We start from the raw sequence: 20513 nt of genomic DNA, 5'->3' as shown, positions 1-20513 counted from the left end.
GCTTTTGAGAGTTTAAATATTCATAAACATCAAAGTGTCCACTACTCAAATCGTCACCTGTGAATCTAAGATGTTTAAGAGGCACTGGCGATTGTCCAAAGGTGTAAAATATTTGGCCATTTCGGTACACTTGAAAGCGACAACCGAACAATTCAGCGGCAGCCATCAACTCACATGCAGAACCATAGGGTTAAGCATTTCACTCTTATAGTGCTCCTGTGTAGTAGAATTATCTCCTGTACCGTCATCAGTCCACACCTTGAAGACACAATATTCAATACCTAAGACACAATGTTGCTCCAGATATCAAGAGTGAGCCTGATATGGCCGTGCAATATATAACACAGAGAATGGAAAGGCAGGCTCCATCTCTGGGCATGGAAACCACTCGGTAAGTGACAGTTCTTTGATCGATGGTGATCACCTCGATAGACATGTTAATGGGGGGTACGGTTGGAACGATAAAGGAAATGAGTACCTGAACAATGTAAACTAAGTCTAAAATACAATAACTATAATGGTAATAAACGAACAATAAAACAGCTGTGGTTGTCAGCAGGGAGACGTGAATACTGTGGCGAAGCAAGGAAGGGAATGAAGAGACCGGAGCGACGGATGGCCTTATATAGGCAGACAGCCAACAACATGGGAGGCGTGGGGATGGGGGACCCAACGGCGCCTCACATGGCGAACAAGCTGCAGGCTATGGACATATATATGTACGTAAGTAGGATTCAGTTAGCGCTGGGAACCCGCGTACCAAATTTCTTGAAGATGGGCCCATAGGTAACAAAGACAGTTGGAAAGTTCAATATGGTGGCTGACAGTGGCATCATACCACCGAAATAAGTACGTACATTGGTTTCGGTTATCGCAGGGAAGCCGCCTATCAAATTTCGTGAAGATGGGGCCATAAATAAGAAAGTTTAACATGGCAGACGTTGTCGACCGTTATGACCGTTACGTGTAGAATTTCAAAATAAAACCTGCTTAACTTTTGTAAGTAACCTGTAAGGAATGAGCCTGCCAAATTTCAGCCTTCTACCTACACGGGAAGTTGGAGAATTAGTGATGAGTGAGTCAGTCAGTCAGTGAGGGCTTTGCCTTTTAATAGTATAGATTTACTTATATTATTTATTCTTTAATATTTCATATTGGTGCAATAAAATATTTTAATTTTGAACAGATTTTGATTTTTTTCTCTTTCAATTCCCAGGGGTAATATTAGAAAAACCAAATAAATTTTGGGGTAACGGCTAAAACAGTTTGCTGACTCCTGTACTACAGTAATGTATGATGCATGATTTCCATACAGACATCAAAACATCATTTAGATACAATCAGAAATGCATTTAAAATGATATCACCACTTTATAAGACAATTTTCTTAGTATTCATATATTTTAATAAAAATATTTTTCCATTCATGTACCAAACCGTGAATGCACAATAGACAAACAAGTAGAACATGGCTGCTCGGCTCAAATTGTTACTGTCCTCTTAGTTGAATAATACTTCATGCAGTCAATATGGATGGGAACTTTTTTCACTCTCTGTGACGATACGGGTTCTGCTCCATGCTCCTGTCCAGCTTCTGGGAACTGCTGACCCAACACCATCGGTAATGTCAGCAATTAGCTGGACAGTGAGGCACAACAATGAAGCAAGGGGATTGTGCAAAAAGTGCAAAAGTGCTTTTATTTTAAACATCCACAAAATCAAAACAGTGTTCAAATTAAAGTGCAGTGTGTCAAAGTTAATAAATAAATAATCCATAAAAAAATGGTGAACTGTGGAGGTTAAAACCATACTAGAAAAAATCCATTAAAAACAACGAGGTTAAAACAATGGCTGGAAGCAGTCTTTTAAAACAACGCCCAGTGCCTTTCTACTGTTGACTCCACTGCTTCTCCCATGCAGGCTATGCACCAGGGGAGCCACCCTACCTGCAGCTGACCTTCTTTCTGACTTCTACAGCTGGTCTGTTCGCCTTTCCATCCCCTGGCTCCGGTAGGCTTCACCAGACCGTGACTTGGCCTCCCCAGCGACCAGGGCATTCACGCTGGGGCTTTCACTTCACAAGTTCCAACTCCCGCTGCCTTATGCGGCGAGCCATCCCCCTTCTGGTCACTCCCGCTCCTCATGAGCGTTCAGTGGGAGCAACCACTACCGACTGCCCCCGGGTGCCAGCCAAACACCCCATGAGGGCTCACTGCCCAGCTGCCTTTCTCTCTTTACAGGGAGCACATTCCCTCGCTCACGCACCGGCTTTCTCCTTCCTGCCTTCTTCTCCTTTTAACCTCCGTTCATTCCCGTCTTTCTCTGTCCTCCCCTAGCTGCCTTGTAGTTATATTATTTATCACGGGAATGTGGATCAGGTGTGGCAATTAGCAGCTCCCAGCATCAATTACAGATGTGGACGGCTCCTCACCTGTGCACTTAAGCAAGGACCGCCCGCATCATGAATTCACCCGAGAACCTGCTCCGGCCACACTACCATGCCCGCTTCTCTAAGCCGCGAGTGCGGCGACTATTTATTTAAAAAGTGGCCTTTCTGACTTGAGTTGTGAACCCACAACACCACACTCTATCAGTTAAACATGCTCATGTTTTTCAGACATTCCACTTCACAAATAAAATAAATTTAAACCCTTTCATAGTACAGGTTTTCTACTTATGTAGTGATGCTCTGATGGATCAGTTGCCAATCTAAATCGATAAGAGTGATAGAGAGTTGTTGTGAATTGCAATCTGAGATAATATGCAGCTATGTGACACCATCTTATAGAGGCAGGTCCTATTCCTGAGCTGGCAATGTCTCTACAGGTAGGTAGGCGAAGGGAGTCTACCAGCTGCTGAAAAACTGAACATACTAATATTTTTTGTATTTATTCTATCTTTATTAAGTTCTTTTTTTAGTTTACATTCACATCTTAAAACACCGGATTTTGTGAAAATAATCCAGTAGCAGAATTACGTTTTGTTTATTTTTGTTCTTAACATCAGCCATATCATACATATTGCATACCAAGGATTTTTCCTGCCTTGCATCAAAAGCTGCTGGGAAAGGCTTCAGGTTTCCTGTGATCCTGTTCTGGTTAAGCAGATTTAGAAAATGTATATATTGTTCCTAATCTCAGATGCTGTTGTTTTGTGGCTGTCCTCACTCCTATAAGCAGCTCTTACTCTGCTCATTAAGGGTTTACCATTCTTATGCACTGGCTTTCAAGTCTCACTGCCCCTAACCCTCACACTACATGCTTGATTTTCTTTGTTCCCCTCAGCAGAGCTAGGTGGGGTCTGCACACTAATTCAAGCCTAAGACCCCTGTTCTTCCATTTATGCTTTGACAACAAAGAAACCCATGAAGAAAGTGTGAAAAACTACAGATTTCCCACGATTTTGGACATCTGGCAACGTTTTGTTGAAAACTGTTTTTTGATTTACAACCCAGGGCAAAGACTTTCTGAGTCAGTGGTCATGAGACATTGTATCTCTGATTGCTGGTACAACAAATAGTTCTGAGCAGGCATCAACCACAGCACCAACTATGGTCATTACTGTTCTTGTGAAAAAAATGGAGAGAAATGCCATCAACTCATAATGGCAGAGGCATGCTTTTTGGACCATGTGAACATCACTGACAAAATAAAACTGAATAACAAAAAAAGCTAACTTTTACAAGTAGCCAAAATTTACACCGGGTGTTACAGACTCAAATCAAATGTATTTTTTTTTTTTTTTAATTATAGTAATAATAATAGCAGCTCACTACTTAAAACGTGGAGTACACAGTTACAAGGCAGCAGTTCTTACCTCTGCACCATCCAGGAATATATATCAACTTTCTGTCAATTGACATTTGAGCTTGGATTTTTAACTCATTGACAGCAACATGTAAACTGAATGATTTTTTTTTTCTTTGGTTATATTCTTGAATAAAAGTGCATGTGTTTATTTCATATTTGACCTAAAGTCTTCACACATTATACACTTCAGTCATCATTAGTATAACATGGAAAAAGTTTCTGCTTTATGTGTGTGTTCAGCATTACATGCCTTGCATTTCCTGCCATCCTACATTTACACAGATTGTTGTAGACACAGAACACACATAAAATGTATGTATTCCAAATAAAGATATATTATTTACCTTATACAACTTCAGGTACTTCACACACAGATAAACACACTTGAGCTCTGAGAATTTTGCAACTAATATCAGCTTGGTCGGTGGCGGATGGGATAGTAGGCTGCTTGTGCTGATCATTTGGAAAACAAAAGACGCTAATGGAGAGGTGCAAAGAAATTTTAGGTGGCCCAGGATTACAACTTTTTTTGTAGGCTTTGGGGATTCTAGTGTTAAACTGTATTTAGGTGGACACCAAAAAAGTAACCTTTATACCTTTCCATGCAGAAAGATAGTGAGGGCACCTATAAAACTAAACTGTTGTGAAGTGAGATGCATTCTTACAGGTAAGTTTCCAAAGACATTGGATGCTGGCTTCTGTAATGTTGTACAAACTTGTTCCTGCCATCTGGTTATAGCTAGTGATGAAGAGGATATGTAGGTATATAATGTACTTTTAAGTGAAAAGAATTTAAGAAAAGTTACAGGTATGCATTTAAACCTTCATGTACTGGGGGCAAATTTAATCAGCCCCTTTTTGCTGCATGCAATCCATTAACAGAAACCTACGGATAAAGTATCTGTTTAGTTCTAAACCACTTATTTCCTGGTGATATTGTCAAACAGCGTGATCTTGTGGCCTAGTGAATAACGTTCATACCAAGAATCTTTGGAAGGTTCTGGTGAAAATGGAAAAAGGGGGAGGATGTTATTTACTTCACAGTACACAAAGAACTAAACATATTTTCTAAATTAAAAAGTAGTTGACCATTGCACATTTAGATTTAAAACACTTCACCCAATACTAGAACTAACATCCTAAGAAATAAGAAAGGCTTAAAATAAGCAGCACTTAAAACTGCACAATACAATTAATAACATTGAATCCTGCTTTATGATCCTGACCTAGAATGAAATAGTAATGAATATTCTTTATTCTCTTTGTTCAATGAGATAGATTTACTTTAATTACAAGTGTGGGTTTCATATCTCTATTAGAAGGAAAAGTAACACAAAAACATTTACAGCATTATATTTTATTGTAACTATGTCACATATTTAGTTATTTTTTGTAAGTAATGAGTAGTGTAACTAGGTTACATTTAAAAGTAATTTTTCCAGGTCACTTATGGACAATTGTGTTCTGTATCTGGATATGTTGTCAATAAACAAAGTGTCCCTTGAAAAACCAGTGCGAATAAACTGGTGTGCATAAGCAATTGGCTGAATAAATGATCAGAATATCAATGCCTTATTTTTCATCTTCATCTCATTTTAAAGGCTTTATTACTGACCGAAAAAGTCAAACTGTTAGACTTTGCACAGTGATATGGCTACTTATTTTGTGGTGTTGAGTTATTAGTGTTTTGCTGTTTATCAAGTTGTTCCTGTTGCACAACACTGTTCAATAAATGAGGTGGAATAATTTAATATACCTAGGCAAGCGTTTATTAAATTGTCTTGTATTGGGAAGCAATTAGAGCTATTTCTATTTTTTAGAAAAATATTGATATGTTTTAAGGAAAATATAAGTTTTGATTAAATTCTGGTTAAGATTCAGTTCATTTAGACTAAAAAAATTTAATTGTGCGATTAATAACAATTAAATTTTCTAATCAGACCATAGCCCGAGTGGGTAAGCATTGTTGTGGAAAGCCATTAACACATTTTCCATTTGATATACCTTATTCTTCCTTTAGTTTAAATCAATTACTTGGGTAATGTACACTGGATGAAGGTTACAGTGTCTATTTTGGATCACTTTACTTTCCAAACATGCTTGTTCCATTCCATTATAGGAAGGAGCCTATCACGGGGAACACTTATTGCCACTCTTCAGGATGTGTCAGATAAATTAAGCTTAAGTACACAAAGAAAACCCCGATCTCACATTGGCAAGAAATAAATAAAAGTAACCATAAATAAACCAAACTAGCAAAAATCAAAGAACATTTTCAAAAACAAGAATAAAAAAATCCAACTTCCTAAGTTTAAATTAGAAATGAAAGAAAGAAAAAAAAACAAAAAAAAAAAAACCTCTGCCCTAATTTGGTCATTACTCTCATAAACACTCCTCCCCCCCAGTGACACATAATGCATGTAACATTAGTCAGACCTGTTAATTTCACTGTATCCTTCTAGCTCAAGAGCCCTTATGCTAAACATAAGTAATCCAACCAATGAAGTGAAGTGAATGCACCACATTTCTCTTTCTTTCCAATTTACTTTCTGTACAGCTCAGATATTAATGCTCTAAAGAAGATTAGCTACAATGTACATCTGAGACTAAGTGACATATCACTTCACTGGAGAGACTGGAAAAGTTGAAATGTATGAAGTTCTGAAACAGACTTGCCTACAGGGACTTAATACATCTAGTCATTTAGAAAAATGGGTCACTTGTATTTATATCATGCAAAACTTGAAAATAGTTCATTTAGGCACTGGTCTCAATAAATCACCCTTTTATTTGGCGCTGAAGGCAATGGGCATTAATACAACAGAAAAAAACAGTTCAGGCTTGTCAGCTAGTCTTGCAGCATTTAAATTACTATAGAGCTTATTGCAAGAATGTGGATAGTTTTTATTATGGAACAGCATTAAGAAAAAGTCAGGGAAAGCATCATTCTTAGTATTTTTAAAGGTGTGCTTGAGGAGGGGAAAAAAAGTTCAAAGCTGTTCTTATGTAGGTTTACTCTGTATCAGGGGTTCTCAATGTTGGTCCTGGGGATCCCCTGTGCCTGCAGGTTTCTGTTCCAACCAGCTTCTGTTTTTAATTGGAATCCTGGGCTAATTAAGTGAACTGTTACTGCCCAAATTCTGTGTTTTGGGAACAACATAGTAATTAGAAAACAAAGTTTGGTTAAAAAAAAAAAATTAAATGTACTAACCAGTTATATGGGAATAATGTATTTCAATTGTTAAAAATATTTTCATCTTGATGTTCATTCTATTTTCAGGGTGTTCTAATTATTTAATTAATTCATTGTTTTCTAATTAGTGGGTCTGACAATAAAGTAGCTGCAGCATTTCATGATTCAGCATTGTTTGCCTGGGTGTCTGATCTGCTCGTTTTAAATTGTCATTATTAAGATACAATGAAAAGAGCAAACTGCACAGAGAAAGGACAAAACATAATGAAAGCAACAAAATAAAGTTAAGCATTTAAATCTATAGCAAAAGCAGAAATATTTCTAAATGTCTTATAAATGTAAAAATAATGCCTCTATGCTTTCTTAATGCAGAAGAAGAGAAAAACAGCTAATTAATGAGATCATTGCTATCAGTTCTCACTGATTATGAATCTGGCTGAAGCAAAAACCTGAAGCCACAGTGGGCCCCCAGGACTGACTTTGAGAACCCCTGCTCTATATGCAATCAGAAGTTATTAGTCAATGTAAAATAGGACATTCTCTCACATTTAGACTTATACTGGTAGCACAAATATCAATTCCAATCCTATTTGGCAAACCTAGCTATAACAGAACATGCAAAGATTAACATTTAATTTTAACCTCAAGGGAAAATAACTAATGAAAATCAAACCTGTTGCAATGTATTTGCTACGGAACAAAAATAAGTGCCACTAAACTTCCTTGATAAACACTTTTTAAAAATAATCAAGAGTATTATTACATAATTATATTTATATTCAAAAGCAAAAAGAAACAATGCTATGACATTTTTTGTGGACTTCATTACAAATTTACATGTTGTCACACATGTGCGATTAGGAGGCAGTCAAAGAGCCTAAAGGTGAGTGAAACATCGCGAGATAAGGGGTTGTCACGTGGTGCTTACTTGAACTCTCTTTTTTGCCAACAGACATCAAGAAGAAAAATAAGAAAGCCACTTCCGGGTTCCAAGATGGTCGCGATAACGTCACTTCCGGCTCATCTCCAATGACGCAATTTCCAGTTCCGCCTCCACGTCAACATTGCCAACCATTTCCTGTCACATGTCTTTGGTTTCCTGTATATAAACGCCATCTTGTTCAGTAAATGGCATTAACTGTGTAAAAGACTTTGAATCGGTTCTTTTTTCTTTAAATTGTCTGGGAGACAATATACGGGGACGGTCCCCAAAACTTTGTTTTGTCGAGTGTGAAGAATTATTCTATTACAATGTATATTTGGAAATTTATTAGATTTGCATGGATAACCAAAAATAAGTTCTCTCATACCATCACATCTAGGCTGAATAAAGGCAACAAAGCTAAAATAAGTCGTTATCACAGACTTGAGTGTATTTTGTATATTTTTACACCATTTTTCTTCCAGATGAACTTAAGGAATTGCATATGTCTGTAGGGGAGCAAGGGTTTTCAAGAGGAAGGAGTAAGTACCTTCCTCTCAATCAACACCCCCACACTGGTTGCAGTTGATATTTCCAGGGGTTGGAATGGTATTTGAACAACTGTGGATGGATGGGTAACTCACTTTATGGGTTTTGGGGTGGTTTATCAATTATGGAGAATGGTTGGATAGTTCCCTTGGCTTAAGTATTGGTTGCACTGGATAAGTTCTAGATGTTGGGGTGTAATGGGGACTTTGATGACACTGGGTTTTATTAGGTTTTAGCGGAGAGGCATAGATGATCATTTGCAGTGGATGGGTTCCCGGGGGCCCTGTCGATCAGATGCGGTGGATGGTTCTCTGGCTTTGTTAGATAACAGGTTGCTGAGGATGATTTCCAGGGTTAGAGGGCCCTTATTTGTGTGGGGCCTGGGGCAAGCAAGTTCCCTCTGCCCCCTTCTAGCTCTATCATTGCTATATGTGCTTTGTTTGTGACAATAAAGCTTCCTCTGAGGGAGTTCCTGCAAAACTGCACGTGGTATAGCGGGTCCACAGCTGAGAATAAAAGGCCAGGTATAAACAAATAATCGCCATACTCATGGCTTATACAGGGGTTTGACAGTGTGGACAGAGTGGTTCTCGGATGAAACATACTACAGCCGTTTCCTCGCCTATGTGCAGAGGTGAGGAAACGTCCGCATCCATAATTGATGCCGGGAGCTGCTAACTGCCACACCTGTGCCACGTCCCCATTATAAATAGGAGAAGCGCGATTGTGGACGAGAGGAAAAAAAAAAACAAAAGGACAGAAAAAAGATAGAAAGGAACAGAGGTTAAAGGAGGAAGAAAGGAAAGCTGGAAGTGAAGAAGCCGGTGCGTGAGTGGGCTCGCGCCGGCTCGCTATAAGAAGGTTCTGGCAGGTGGGAGAAGTGAGCAAAGCGGGGTGATTGAGTCACTCCTGCTGAGTGCCTGTGAGGAGCAGGAGTGACCGGAAGGTGGTTGGCTCACCGCAAAAGACCACGGGAGTCAGAAATTTGGGATCAGAAACCCACTATGAGTGCCCTGACCGTTGGTGGAACCCAAGTCTTGGTCCGGGTAGTGGTGCCGTATGGAGCCAGAGGACGGAAGGCAACTGGATGTAGAGAAGGTCAGCTGCAGGTAGTGCAACTCCCCTGGTGCATAGCCCAGATGGGAGAAGCAGAGGAGCTGCCAGTTGAAGAAGGCACCGGGTTTTGTTTTTAAAGAACTGCTTCCAGGTATTTATTTAAAGTCATTTTTATTGGATTTATTTTAACTTCCACGTTTCACTTGCTTTTTATGGATTATTTATTGACATTTTGAATAACTGTACTAAACTGCTCAAAAAAATTAAAGGAACACTTTGAAAACACATCAGATCTCAATGGGAAAAAGAAATCCTCCTGGATATCTATACTGATATAGACTGGGTAATGTGTTAGGAACGAAAGGATGCCACATCGTTTGATGGAAATGAAAATGATCAACCTACAGAGCCCTGAATTCAAAGACGCCCTAAAAATCAGAGTGAAAAAATTATGTGGCAGGCTAGTCCATTTTGCCAAAATTTAATTGCAGCAACTCAAAATTGTACGCAGCACTTTGTGTGGCCCCTGTGTTCTTGTATACATGCCTGACAACATCGGTGCATGCTTCTAATGAGATGACAGATGGTGTAGTGGGGGATCTCCTCCCAGATCTGGACCAGGTCATCACTGAGCTCCTGGACAGTCTGAGGTGCAACCTGGTGGCATTGGATGGACCAAAACATAATGTCCCAGAGGTGTTCTATTGGATTTAGGTCAGGAAAGTGTGGTGGCCAGTCAATGGTATCAATTCCTTCATCCTCCAGGAACTGCCTGCATACTCTCAACACATGAGGCCAGGAATTGTCATGCACCAGGAGCCACTGTACCAGCATAGGGTCTGACAATGGGTCCAAGGATTTCATCCTGATACATATTGGCAGCCAAGGTGCCTTTGTCAAGCCTGTAGCGGTCTGTGTGACCCTCCATGGATATGCCTCCTCAGACAATCATTAACCCACCACCAAACTGCTCATGCTGAATGATGTTACAGGCAGCATAATGCTCTCCATGGCTTCTCCAGACCCTTTCACTTCTGTCACGTGCTCAGGGTGAACCTGCTCTCATCTGTAAAAAGCACAGGGCACCAGTGGTGCATCTGCCAATTCTGGTATTCTATGGCGAATGCCAATCGAGCTGCATGCTGCTGGGCAGTGAGCTCAGTGCCCATTAGAGGACATGGGGCCCTTGGGTCACCCTCATGAAGTCTTTCTGGTTGTTTGGTCAGAGACATTCACACCAGTGGCCTGCTGGAGGTCATTTTGTAGGGCAGTGCTCATCCTGTTCCTCCTTGCCCAAAGGAGCAGATACTGGTCCTGCTGATGGGTTATGGACCTTCTATGGCCCTCTCCAGCTCTCCTAGAGTAACTGCTTGTCTCCTAGAATCTCCTCCATGCCCTTGAGACTGTGCAGGGAGACACAGCAAACCTTCTGGCAATGACACGTATTGATGTGCCATCCTGGAGAAGTTGGACTACCTGTGCAACCTCTGTAGGGTCCAGGTGTCGCCTCATGCTACCAGTAGTGACACTGACTGTAGCCAAATGCAAAACTAGTGAAGAAACAGTCAGAAAAGATGAGGAGGGAAAAATGTCAGTGGCCTCCACCTGTTAAACCATTCCTGTTTTGGGGGTCATCTCATTGTTGCCCCTCTAGTGCATCTGTTGTTAATTTCATTAACAGCAAAGCAGCTGAAACTGATTAACAACCCCCTCTGCTACTTAACTGACCAAATTAATATCCCATAAGTTTCATTGACTTTATGCTATACTCTGATTAAAAAGTGTTCCTTTAATTGTTTTGAGCAGTATATTTATTTGAACACTTTTTGCTTTTGACTGTTTTAAAATAAAAGCAATTGTGCACTTTTGCACCTTTCCCTTACTTCATTGTTGTCCTCATTGTCCAGATCATCTGGTTACATTATCAATGGTGTCAGATTCAAGAGGCTCTCTAAAGGGAAGTGGGGGCCATGAAGTAGACCCGCATCGTCACACTGCATTACTCAGATTTCTTTTTCTCTGGATTAGGTTAGGAGGATTTTCAATTGAGTTTATAAAGCAGTCGGTCCTGATGGAGTATCACGGCATTTATTACAAGCCTGTAGATACCAATTACCTGCTGTTTTCACTGACAGAATCCACATTTCAATCCTACTTCATAAAGAAAAAAAAAAAAAATATATATATATATATATATATATATATATATATATATATATATATATATATATATATATATATATATATATAAATAAATAAATAAATAAATAAAAGGAAGACTGACTTTAGAACTACAGAATGGTGACTATCACTTCCATTGTGAGAAAATGCTTCGAGAGACTGGTGCTGGAACATATTTGACATAATATTCCAAATAATTTGGGAAACCTCCAGTTTCTTTATTGGTTCAAAGATAATGCCATATGCTTTGCACTTCATGCCATCCTGGCACAAGTGGATAGTAAAATCTGCTATGTCAGAGTTTTATATAGATTATACTGTAGTTGAACATTTTTGGACCATCAATCAACCTTATGGCACTCTCCACAAATGGTTTCTGCACTTTCTAACTGGTAAACTCCAACAAGTACAGAGTGGCAGTGTCCCTTCTTTCACATTCAGCAAATGCACCTCACACATTGGGGTGCTAAGGCCTAGTACTCACCTTGAACTATGAAGCATGATACAGCTCCATCATTAAATTTGCAGATTACAACACCACCATATACCCTGTCATCAAGAATGAGTGAGGATAGAGAAGATATGTTGGAAACATACACCGTTTACATACAACTATACACTAAATTTTTTTTTCCCCTCTCTAGCCTGTCTTCCTCCCAACACCTGCTCTCTTTCCCACATTACACCTGCCTGATTTGTGTTCCAGCAGAGGGTTAAAACTCCAAATAAATTATACTTCTAGGGTCCACGGTTGGCCTAAATTTTCTAGTTTACGATGCACTCTTTAGGCATTGGAAAGTCTGAAAGGACCAAACCATCCTTTTACTCAATGTTCAGACAACCTTACCCAATGATAGGAGATCTGCCCTTTAGCGCCTCTATGAAGGATGGCACCTTTCAGCCTTTCTTTCTGTGATGGTGCCCTGAACATAGTATTTCCTGGGCACACCAGACATACTGTACAATTTCATGGTGGCATGGTTTTCCCACACTATTGCACTGGTACAGCAACTTCTGTTTCCATTTCTAATGTGTACAATAGCAGGGCCTGATCTTTGTCGTGTATCACCTCAAAATGCTTTCCTGACTGAATGCTCACTGCCCATGCACAATTATAAAATTATTAATTATATATTACAGTAGAGTCTCACTAATCCAACATTCTGTATTATCCGACATCCCACCACAAAAAAAACAAAACAAAAAAAAAAACGCATCAATCGGCAGCAAGAACTGCAAGTTGCGAGTGTGAGCATAGTCTATTTTTTGTTTGCTAAGTTCATTTTTTCAGTTAAATTTTTCTGTTTTGTTGTAAAACATGATTACAGTGGATTATGTGACCAGCCCTTTGGCGTGTGTGCGGCTGTGTCTCTCTCGTGTGTGTGTGTGTGTGGGCCTGCCTGTGTCTCTCTTGTGTGTGCGCGTGCACGTGCGCCTGCCTGTGTCTCTCTCACGCATGCGCACGTGTGTGTGTGTGTGTGCCTGCCTATGTCTCTTGCGCGTGTGTGTGTGTACCTGCCTTGTCTCTCTTGTGTGCGTGCGTCTGTCTGTGTCTCTCTCGCGCTCTTTCTCTCTTGCTGCACAGGGAATGCACAGGGAGAGACTGAACACGTGCAGAAATCATCAGCACGCACAAACCGAAAGAGAAACTGGCTCGTTCGTATACCTAGTGTGTGGTCGTGAACAGATGCAAAAGTTTGGCAAACTTTTTGGTCATAACCTGATTTGTATGTGTTCAGAGACGTTCATGAACCGAGGTTCAGAGCTAATGTGTAAAATTATAACACAGTTTGATGTTTAATTGGCTTTTTCTTAACACCTCCCATTATCCGACATTTTTGCTTATCCGACGTTCTGCCGGCCCATTTATGTCGGATAAGCGAGACTCTACTGTATATGAACTATAATATTATTCTAAATACTATATTATAATAAATTACTATTTATTGTAATATTAATAAATTACATTATTATTTTAAATAGTTGATTGTTTGCACTAGGTAGAGAAATGTATTCAAGATATTTTCGTCAAAGGCATCAATGCGTTAATTTTTTAAATATTGCATTTACATGTATATATTAATGATTCACATTATATTAAAATGCACATCATCCAGTAAAATCTACTTACCATATTAGAAATATCCAGTACAAATTCCTATCTATTTGAGACTGTTGAAAAAATGCACTTTTATTTTACATGTTTCATTCTTCTTATATTTTGGATGAAAACAGAAAGTCTGAATAAGCATATTAAATATTTTCAAATTAAAATGTTATTGTGATTGAAAATAAAGTGATTGACAATTAATAAGCACAGCTCTTAATAGGAGTTTCGTCATCCTAAATTCACATGATAAGTGCCATCTAGTGACTGTGACATTAATGAACACATACCTTCTCATAATCATCTTTGGCCTTGTTCAGCAACTGCAAGATGTTTGCACTTTTTCTGTCTCTTGGGTGCATATTTCTGTGACAGGAGCTATCATCTTGATGTACTTCAGTCTTCTCTTGGTTTGTTAATCTAAAAGGAATGTTAGAAGTAGAAACAAAGAAGAAATAATATTTTAAAAGCCACCATTCTTAGCAATGATCAACAGGTACTATAGCTTGAGAGACTCTTCTAATAATCTATGTTCATTTATTACCTTTTATCTTCTGCCTAGTCATATATTACCTTTTCATTTTCTGCTTAATTTATTCTACTTACACAGGGTTAAAATCACATTTTTTAGCATAAGGGAATGATTTACCTTTCTGGTTTATAATGAGAAAATGGAGGAATTAAAATAACAAAATTACATAAAAGAATCCTAACATAAACTTCATGATGTATGAATTAATTAATTTGAATTTTTCAAAAAGAAAAAAACATTCACTAGTAGAGTAACCTATCGATCATAATGTATAGTCAGATTTAAAAATGCTAAAAATATTCAAAGACTATCAAAATATCAAATTTATTTCATTTTCACCGTATGTATTCTCTTGATTAATCTAAACAATCTTGATTCTTAACTGAAATGAATTCCATGCCATTATAATTTAGTCTATAAGACTATTTAGTTTATATGTGACTCTTTGTGTGACTGTTCTGTTCATGCAGTATGATTCAATATTGCTGGATAAAGCAAAAGACTAAATAATTCAGTAATAATAGCTGTTTATCAACATATGCCAAAGGTATATTTTAGTGACTGCATGGGTCTCTAAAGTAAACGTGATACTCTACAATAAGAATACTTAATGTCTCGCATAGAAATAATCTTGCTATTTAACAGCTGAAAACAACATAATTAGCAAATGTAAAAAAAAAAAAAATAAAAAAAAAGTCTGACATTCTTCAAAATAAAGAATAAAACATTTAATTGGAGAAAATGAAATTGTGCCCATTTAGATTAGATACTTTCTGAACAGGTCAAGTAATTCTATAATACTAACTCAAACTTATGGTGCAAATTCATACATACGGTGTAATTTTTTTGTTGTTTCTGTTGAAAAAGAATTAATTACCCAAAATATAATTTTAGTGGTAAAGGCCTGTTGAGAAACTTGATAGACCAATGGGTAGATCTGTTATTTAATACCGCTTTAACCAATGCCTTATCATGGTCTGGAAAGCCTTTTGTGTAATAGTTTTACTCAGGAACTTTACATGTATTGAGTTTGCTGAATAATGTTTAATATCAATGAAATGTAAAAGATATGAACAAAAAGTGTAAAGTTTGTCATTGTATTTCAGCTGAGTCAGCACTCATTGAAGCCTGTGATGCAAAAACTGCCAAATTGAATTAAGCTTCATATAAAGAGGGAATCCAACAGGAAAAACCTTTATTATACTCTTCCAATGTCTTTGTTTTATATGGAAGAATATTTTGGGCAAAATTAAATAAATACATTAATATGCAAATAAATAAATGCATTCTGATATGAACAATACATAAAACTAAAGACTATGATATTCGAGAATAAACAACATGATGATTTTTTTTTGTTCCTTATTTCTTTATTAACTTAATTATTTCTTCATTTATCTATTTCAGTGACGATGCACAGAACAAAAATACTCCTTGAAATTAAAACTCATCTTCTCCCATCAAAGTTGAGACTGAGGACTCTAGTGAGTACTATTTTTTGATTTATGAAAACATATTTCAATTTACACTTGTGCTAAATGTGGTTGCTGTCCATTTCTGGCCACTACCACTGTGCTATGAGTGATACAATCACAAGTGCATTTACCCCTGGTTTCTAATGTGGTCAACTTTTACCTAGTCATAAGTGAATCGCCAAAAATGCATGTTAATACGAAGTGTAAAGGGGGCCTTTGAGTTCCTTTGACCAGCCATTTCACAAGACAGTAATCATTTCATCCTTCATCTTTCTGCTTTAGGCATTTTCAGGTCATTAATTTTCCACCTTGTGCTAATATCTGACAATGCCCTTGTCACTACAGTCTTTATTAACTGCTCTAAATTAAAACATAAATGCTTTTCTTTAAGGTGGAGCCTACTTCAATAGTTTACATTTTTCAATGATATGACTTTTGTAAATTTGGTCGATATTTATCCAATTTACAAATATTTTTACAGTTGGAGAAGAGCCAGGAATTAAACTGGAAGCCTTTAGATCTCAAAGTCAATCTTTTAGTCACTACAGTACATAGCTTGCTATATATTGATACAATAAACACAATATTGGTGCTGTCAGAATAGCTGAACTAGGTTACAATGGTAAAAATAATGCATACTGTGTAATGAAGCCTCTATGAGATCTTCGCTAGAACCAGATTGATAGATGCTCATCATATAGCTGAATATATAATACAGAAAACATTTTCAGATTTGATTATAACAAATTCAAAATGTCTACTTTAGAAACTAGTTTTCACATGAGTCTAAAGCAGAGCAATGTTTTTCCTTCATTTTGATATTTTGGCTGGTTTTTTAAACATGCTGGGAAATGTTATGTTTTGTCAGGCCAGATGGCATCCACAAAACGTATGATAATGATTACTTGTCCAGATCAGCTAGATGGTGTTAGCTGGCATGCGATCTTTTAAATTTTATAAACATTGTAATTTTGAATGGTCTAATTCAGTTGCCACTGCATATCAACTTGGTCTCTACCTTATTTACAGCAAAGATAAATGATGTTAAAAGTAAAAAATGAATAAATAATTATATATATATTTATGGGGTCAATTAAACGGAAAGGCAACTATTTGTTGTCTAGTCACTATACTTAAAATTTAGGGACAGAAAAAACTGCCATATGATGAACTTAAAACAAGAATTTCTGTTCGCAGATGACAAAAATCCTATGTATGGAGGTGAAGGAGTCCCCAGTTCCTTTATTCAAAGTTTTTCTCACTGGCTTAATTACTTTATTTCCATTATTTCCATATTTTTTAGATGCAGAAAGGTATGTCTGTAAAATTGAGTTTAAAAATGTTATACCATATAACAGGTGTCATGTTTTGGGTCTACATCAAGAGTTCCCAAACTTTTTTTAGCCACAGACCCCTTTACCAAAAACTTTTAAAACTGTCGACCCCCTAGTCATTTACTTTACTTACTCAAATTAATACATTTGTACAGCACTCAATATTAAATATTTCACTAGATATCAAACTTTTCATTTTAATCACTTGTAATTAATGATTGAAAAATATTAAAGGACTACGGAATATGGCATTATCTTCTGCAACATTTAATATCAAAACCTGCACTAATGAAAATTAAAGCAAAAAAATACGAGCAGTTTTTTTTTTTTACATTTTTGACATTTATGAATTAAATATTTAAATTCAAAATAAGTACAAATAGTCCAAGCTGTACTGTCTGCATTTCTTTTTTGGTTCAGTCATATTATTATCTGAAGAAATAAAAACTTTGATTAACAATTTCGACAGCCTCTGTGATAAAAAAAAAAAAAAGTATGTACTTACTTGAAACAGAAGATTTTTGTTCAAACTCGAATAAATAAACTGTGTCCTCTGATTTTCTTTTTCTTAGTACTGCTCCTCAATAAATAATTATATTCAAAGATCAAATCACAAATAAATACATGTCACATCAAACTAGCCAATTTATAGTGTTTTATGAAAGCATCACTGTACAAGACTGATAGATTCTGCTAAGATCGAATATCCGTCGTCTTGTCCCACCGTGAGCAAGTGCGGACATGCAACGGTTTTTCATGTCCGCACTTGCTTTGATACGTTCGATAAGACAATGCACAGACATGTTTGTGCTACATGTTTTTTCATGCATTCTTACCTGTGACTCTTTTAATGACGCATTTTACCTTTTCATTCGCATGTTTGGTATGTAATGTATTTTTATCAAAAAAGTGTTTTTTTTTTATTTATTTTACTTCTTTATTAGGTACCTATTGGAATCATAGATATTTTGAAGTAACAATCAAATAGCAGTAGTAAGGGGGTCTATTTTTGCTGTCATCGATCCCCAAATTATTTTATTGAAACTATCGACCCCTAGAAAGTTCAAATCGACCCCAGGGGGTCGATATCGACCACTTTAGGAACTCTTGGTCTACACTATATCACACAAATCTCCATTACAATTTTAGTTTTGTGTGTCAATCATTATAAAACATAAGACATAGTAATAGATACATGTGATACAACCCTTTGAAGTTCAGTTGACTGCAATATGTTGACAAGAGGTACATTTTTCATTTAATGTATTCAGCTTAGTGACTCAGTTCTTCATTACTCATACATTCATTAATCTTTTCCAATATCTTTGCTTAAATCTTGAAATTAAAATAAATATCTAACTGCCCATATGCATTTACTTTTATTAATCCTTGTGAAGTAGGCATTGCTAAAAGTACTACACAAGTTTGAATTATCTTGTACAAATAAAATACAATTAATTTATATACACTTGCTGTTCTGGCCTTCTGTAAATATTTTCATCAAATCGGAGTACCCCAATAAATAAATTTCACAAAAAGGGACTAGTGCTGTTTATTTCACTGCAAGATCTCCTTTATAAAAGAGCCTTGCATGTCAAATTTCTCCAGATCTTGGTTTTAGAAAAGCAGTACATGTCCAATTTTTTTCAAATAAAGCTATACTATTGTATTTTATACCGTAAAACATTGTTTATATAATATCATTTGAACATTTGCTTAATATGGAGCACCTGGTTATTTTATTTTATAAATTAACACTAGAATTACCAGAACCTACAAAAAAACTCGTAGATCCGTCCCACCTTAAATTGCTTCACACTTCTCCATCAGCGTCTTTTGTCCTGTAAATGTGTGGATAAGCAGCAAACAGCAAGCAGCCTGCTATCACATGCCCCACCCGGCACAGTTTCCTCAGCTCAAGTCTGTTTACATACGTGTCAGTTGTATAGAGTGAGAAGACAAGCAAAATGGCACCTTTTATAAATACTATATCATTATTTGGAACACTTGCTTTTCATGTGTGTTCCGTGTCTACAACGATCTATGTAAACACATCGTTAAATCAGAAACGTTTTTCATGTTTTAGTAATAATTGACAAAATGTAGACATGAAGTGTGTAATGTGTGTAGCTTGAATTCCAAATATCAAAGAAACACTTTCACAAAAGGTACAAATAGAACAAGTGCATTTTTATTCAAAAGTATAACTGCAGAAAAAGAACCCACGTTGGGGTGCGACATTGACACGCATTTGCTACGACTGCTTCGGTGATACAACAGTATCAACTGTTGACTGGTAATCAAAACTTCACAGGAACGATTCCGGACGAGTCCGTTTTGAGAAGTGAGCTGCTCATACTTTTACTATTTTAGAATAAAAACATAAATTTGATTCCAGTCTGCAACAGCCGGTGTAATTTCTGATACTTGTAAAGGTTAGCTTTGCTTTATTTTTTTTTTTAATTCAGCTTTATTCTCTCAGTTGCGTTCACGATCCCAAGCGCATTTGACATGGCTGTTTTCACATAAAGACGTACTATAACAGAGGTCAACTCAGATCATGACGACTGTTCTACATAGGAACAAGAATGCACTTTTGCCATCGTTGTACTTTGTATATGTACATGGGAAGCTCTGGACTATACTTGTGACTTTACGCTGTAGGAAGCAAGTAAATAAATAAAGGTAAATAGGTAAATAATATTTGATCTGGCTCTTACATACAAAGTACAGCGACGGCAGCTTCCACCTGCAGCTACAGACTCTTCAGTACGCAAGCGACTCTACATGCTAGTGTTTAGACCTGGACGGTGTATGTGCCCCCCCAAAAAAAACATTCTAACTGCATTCTCGTACCATTGCTTGCATACAAAATTGTCAGCAGGCACTTTTAATGGCATTAGACGTATTTTTTGAGCATGCCCTCTGCACTCTACTTGTGACTTTACGCTGTAGGAAGTAAGTAAAGAACTCAAGGTAAATAACATTCAATCTGGCTCTTATGTAACATATAAATGTTAATGTTTTGGTCACATGCACTGTCCTTTGTATGCAAGAGCCAGATCGAATGTTATTTACCTTTATCTATTTACTTACTTCCTACAGCGTAAAGTCACATGTAGAGTGCAAAGCTTCCCATGTACATATACAAAGTACAGTGATGGCAAAAGTGCATTATTGCTCCAATGTAGAACCGTTGTCATGATCTGAGTTGACCTCTGTTATAGCGCATTAATGTGAAAACAGCAGTGTATGCGGGGTTTGGTTGGGATCGTTAACGCGGCTGAGAGAATAAAGCTGAATAGAAAAAAAAAACAAAGCTAATCTTTACAAGTATTATAAATTACACCAGCTG

The 20513-nt window shown here is 37.1% G+C and overlaps 1 protein-coding gene across 2 annotated transcripts in view; it reads right to left on the bottom strand.

The window, feature by feature from the left end:
- The window catches only part of dcp1b (decapping mRNA 1B), a 196075-nt gene that overhangs the window by 44009 nt on the left and 131553 nt on the right, over nt 1-20513 (bottom strand). For both annotated transcript variants that reach the window (XM_039770509.1, XM_039770510.1), the window contains one exon: nt 14108-14237. In XM_039770509.1, the coding sequence (XP_039626443.1) occupies nt 14108-14237 (130 nt within the window). The remainder of the gene's footprint in view (nt 1-14107; nt 14238-20513) is intronic.

Source organism: Polypterus senegalus, chromosome 12, assembly GCF_016835505.1.
Source record: "Polypterus senegalus isolate Bchr_013 chromosome 12, ASM1683550v1, whole genome shotgun sequence".
Classification (NCBI taxonomy): domain Eukaryota; kingdom Metazoa; phylum Chordata; class Cladistia; order Polypteriformes; family Polypteridae; genus Polypterus; species Polypterus senegalus.
The sequence above is the reverse complement of the archived record's forward strand: the minus strand, read 5'-3'. Positions and strand labels throughout refer to the sequence as shown.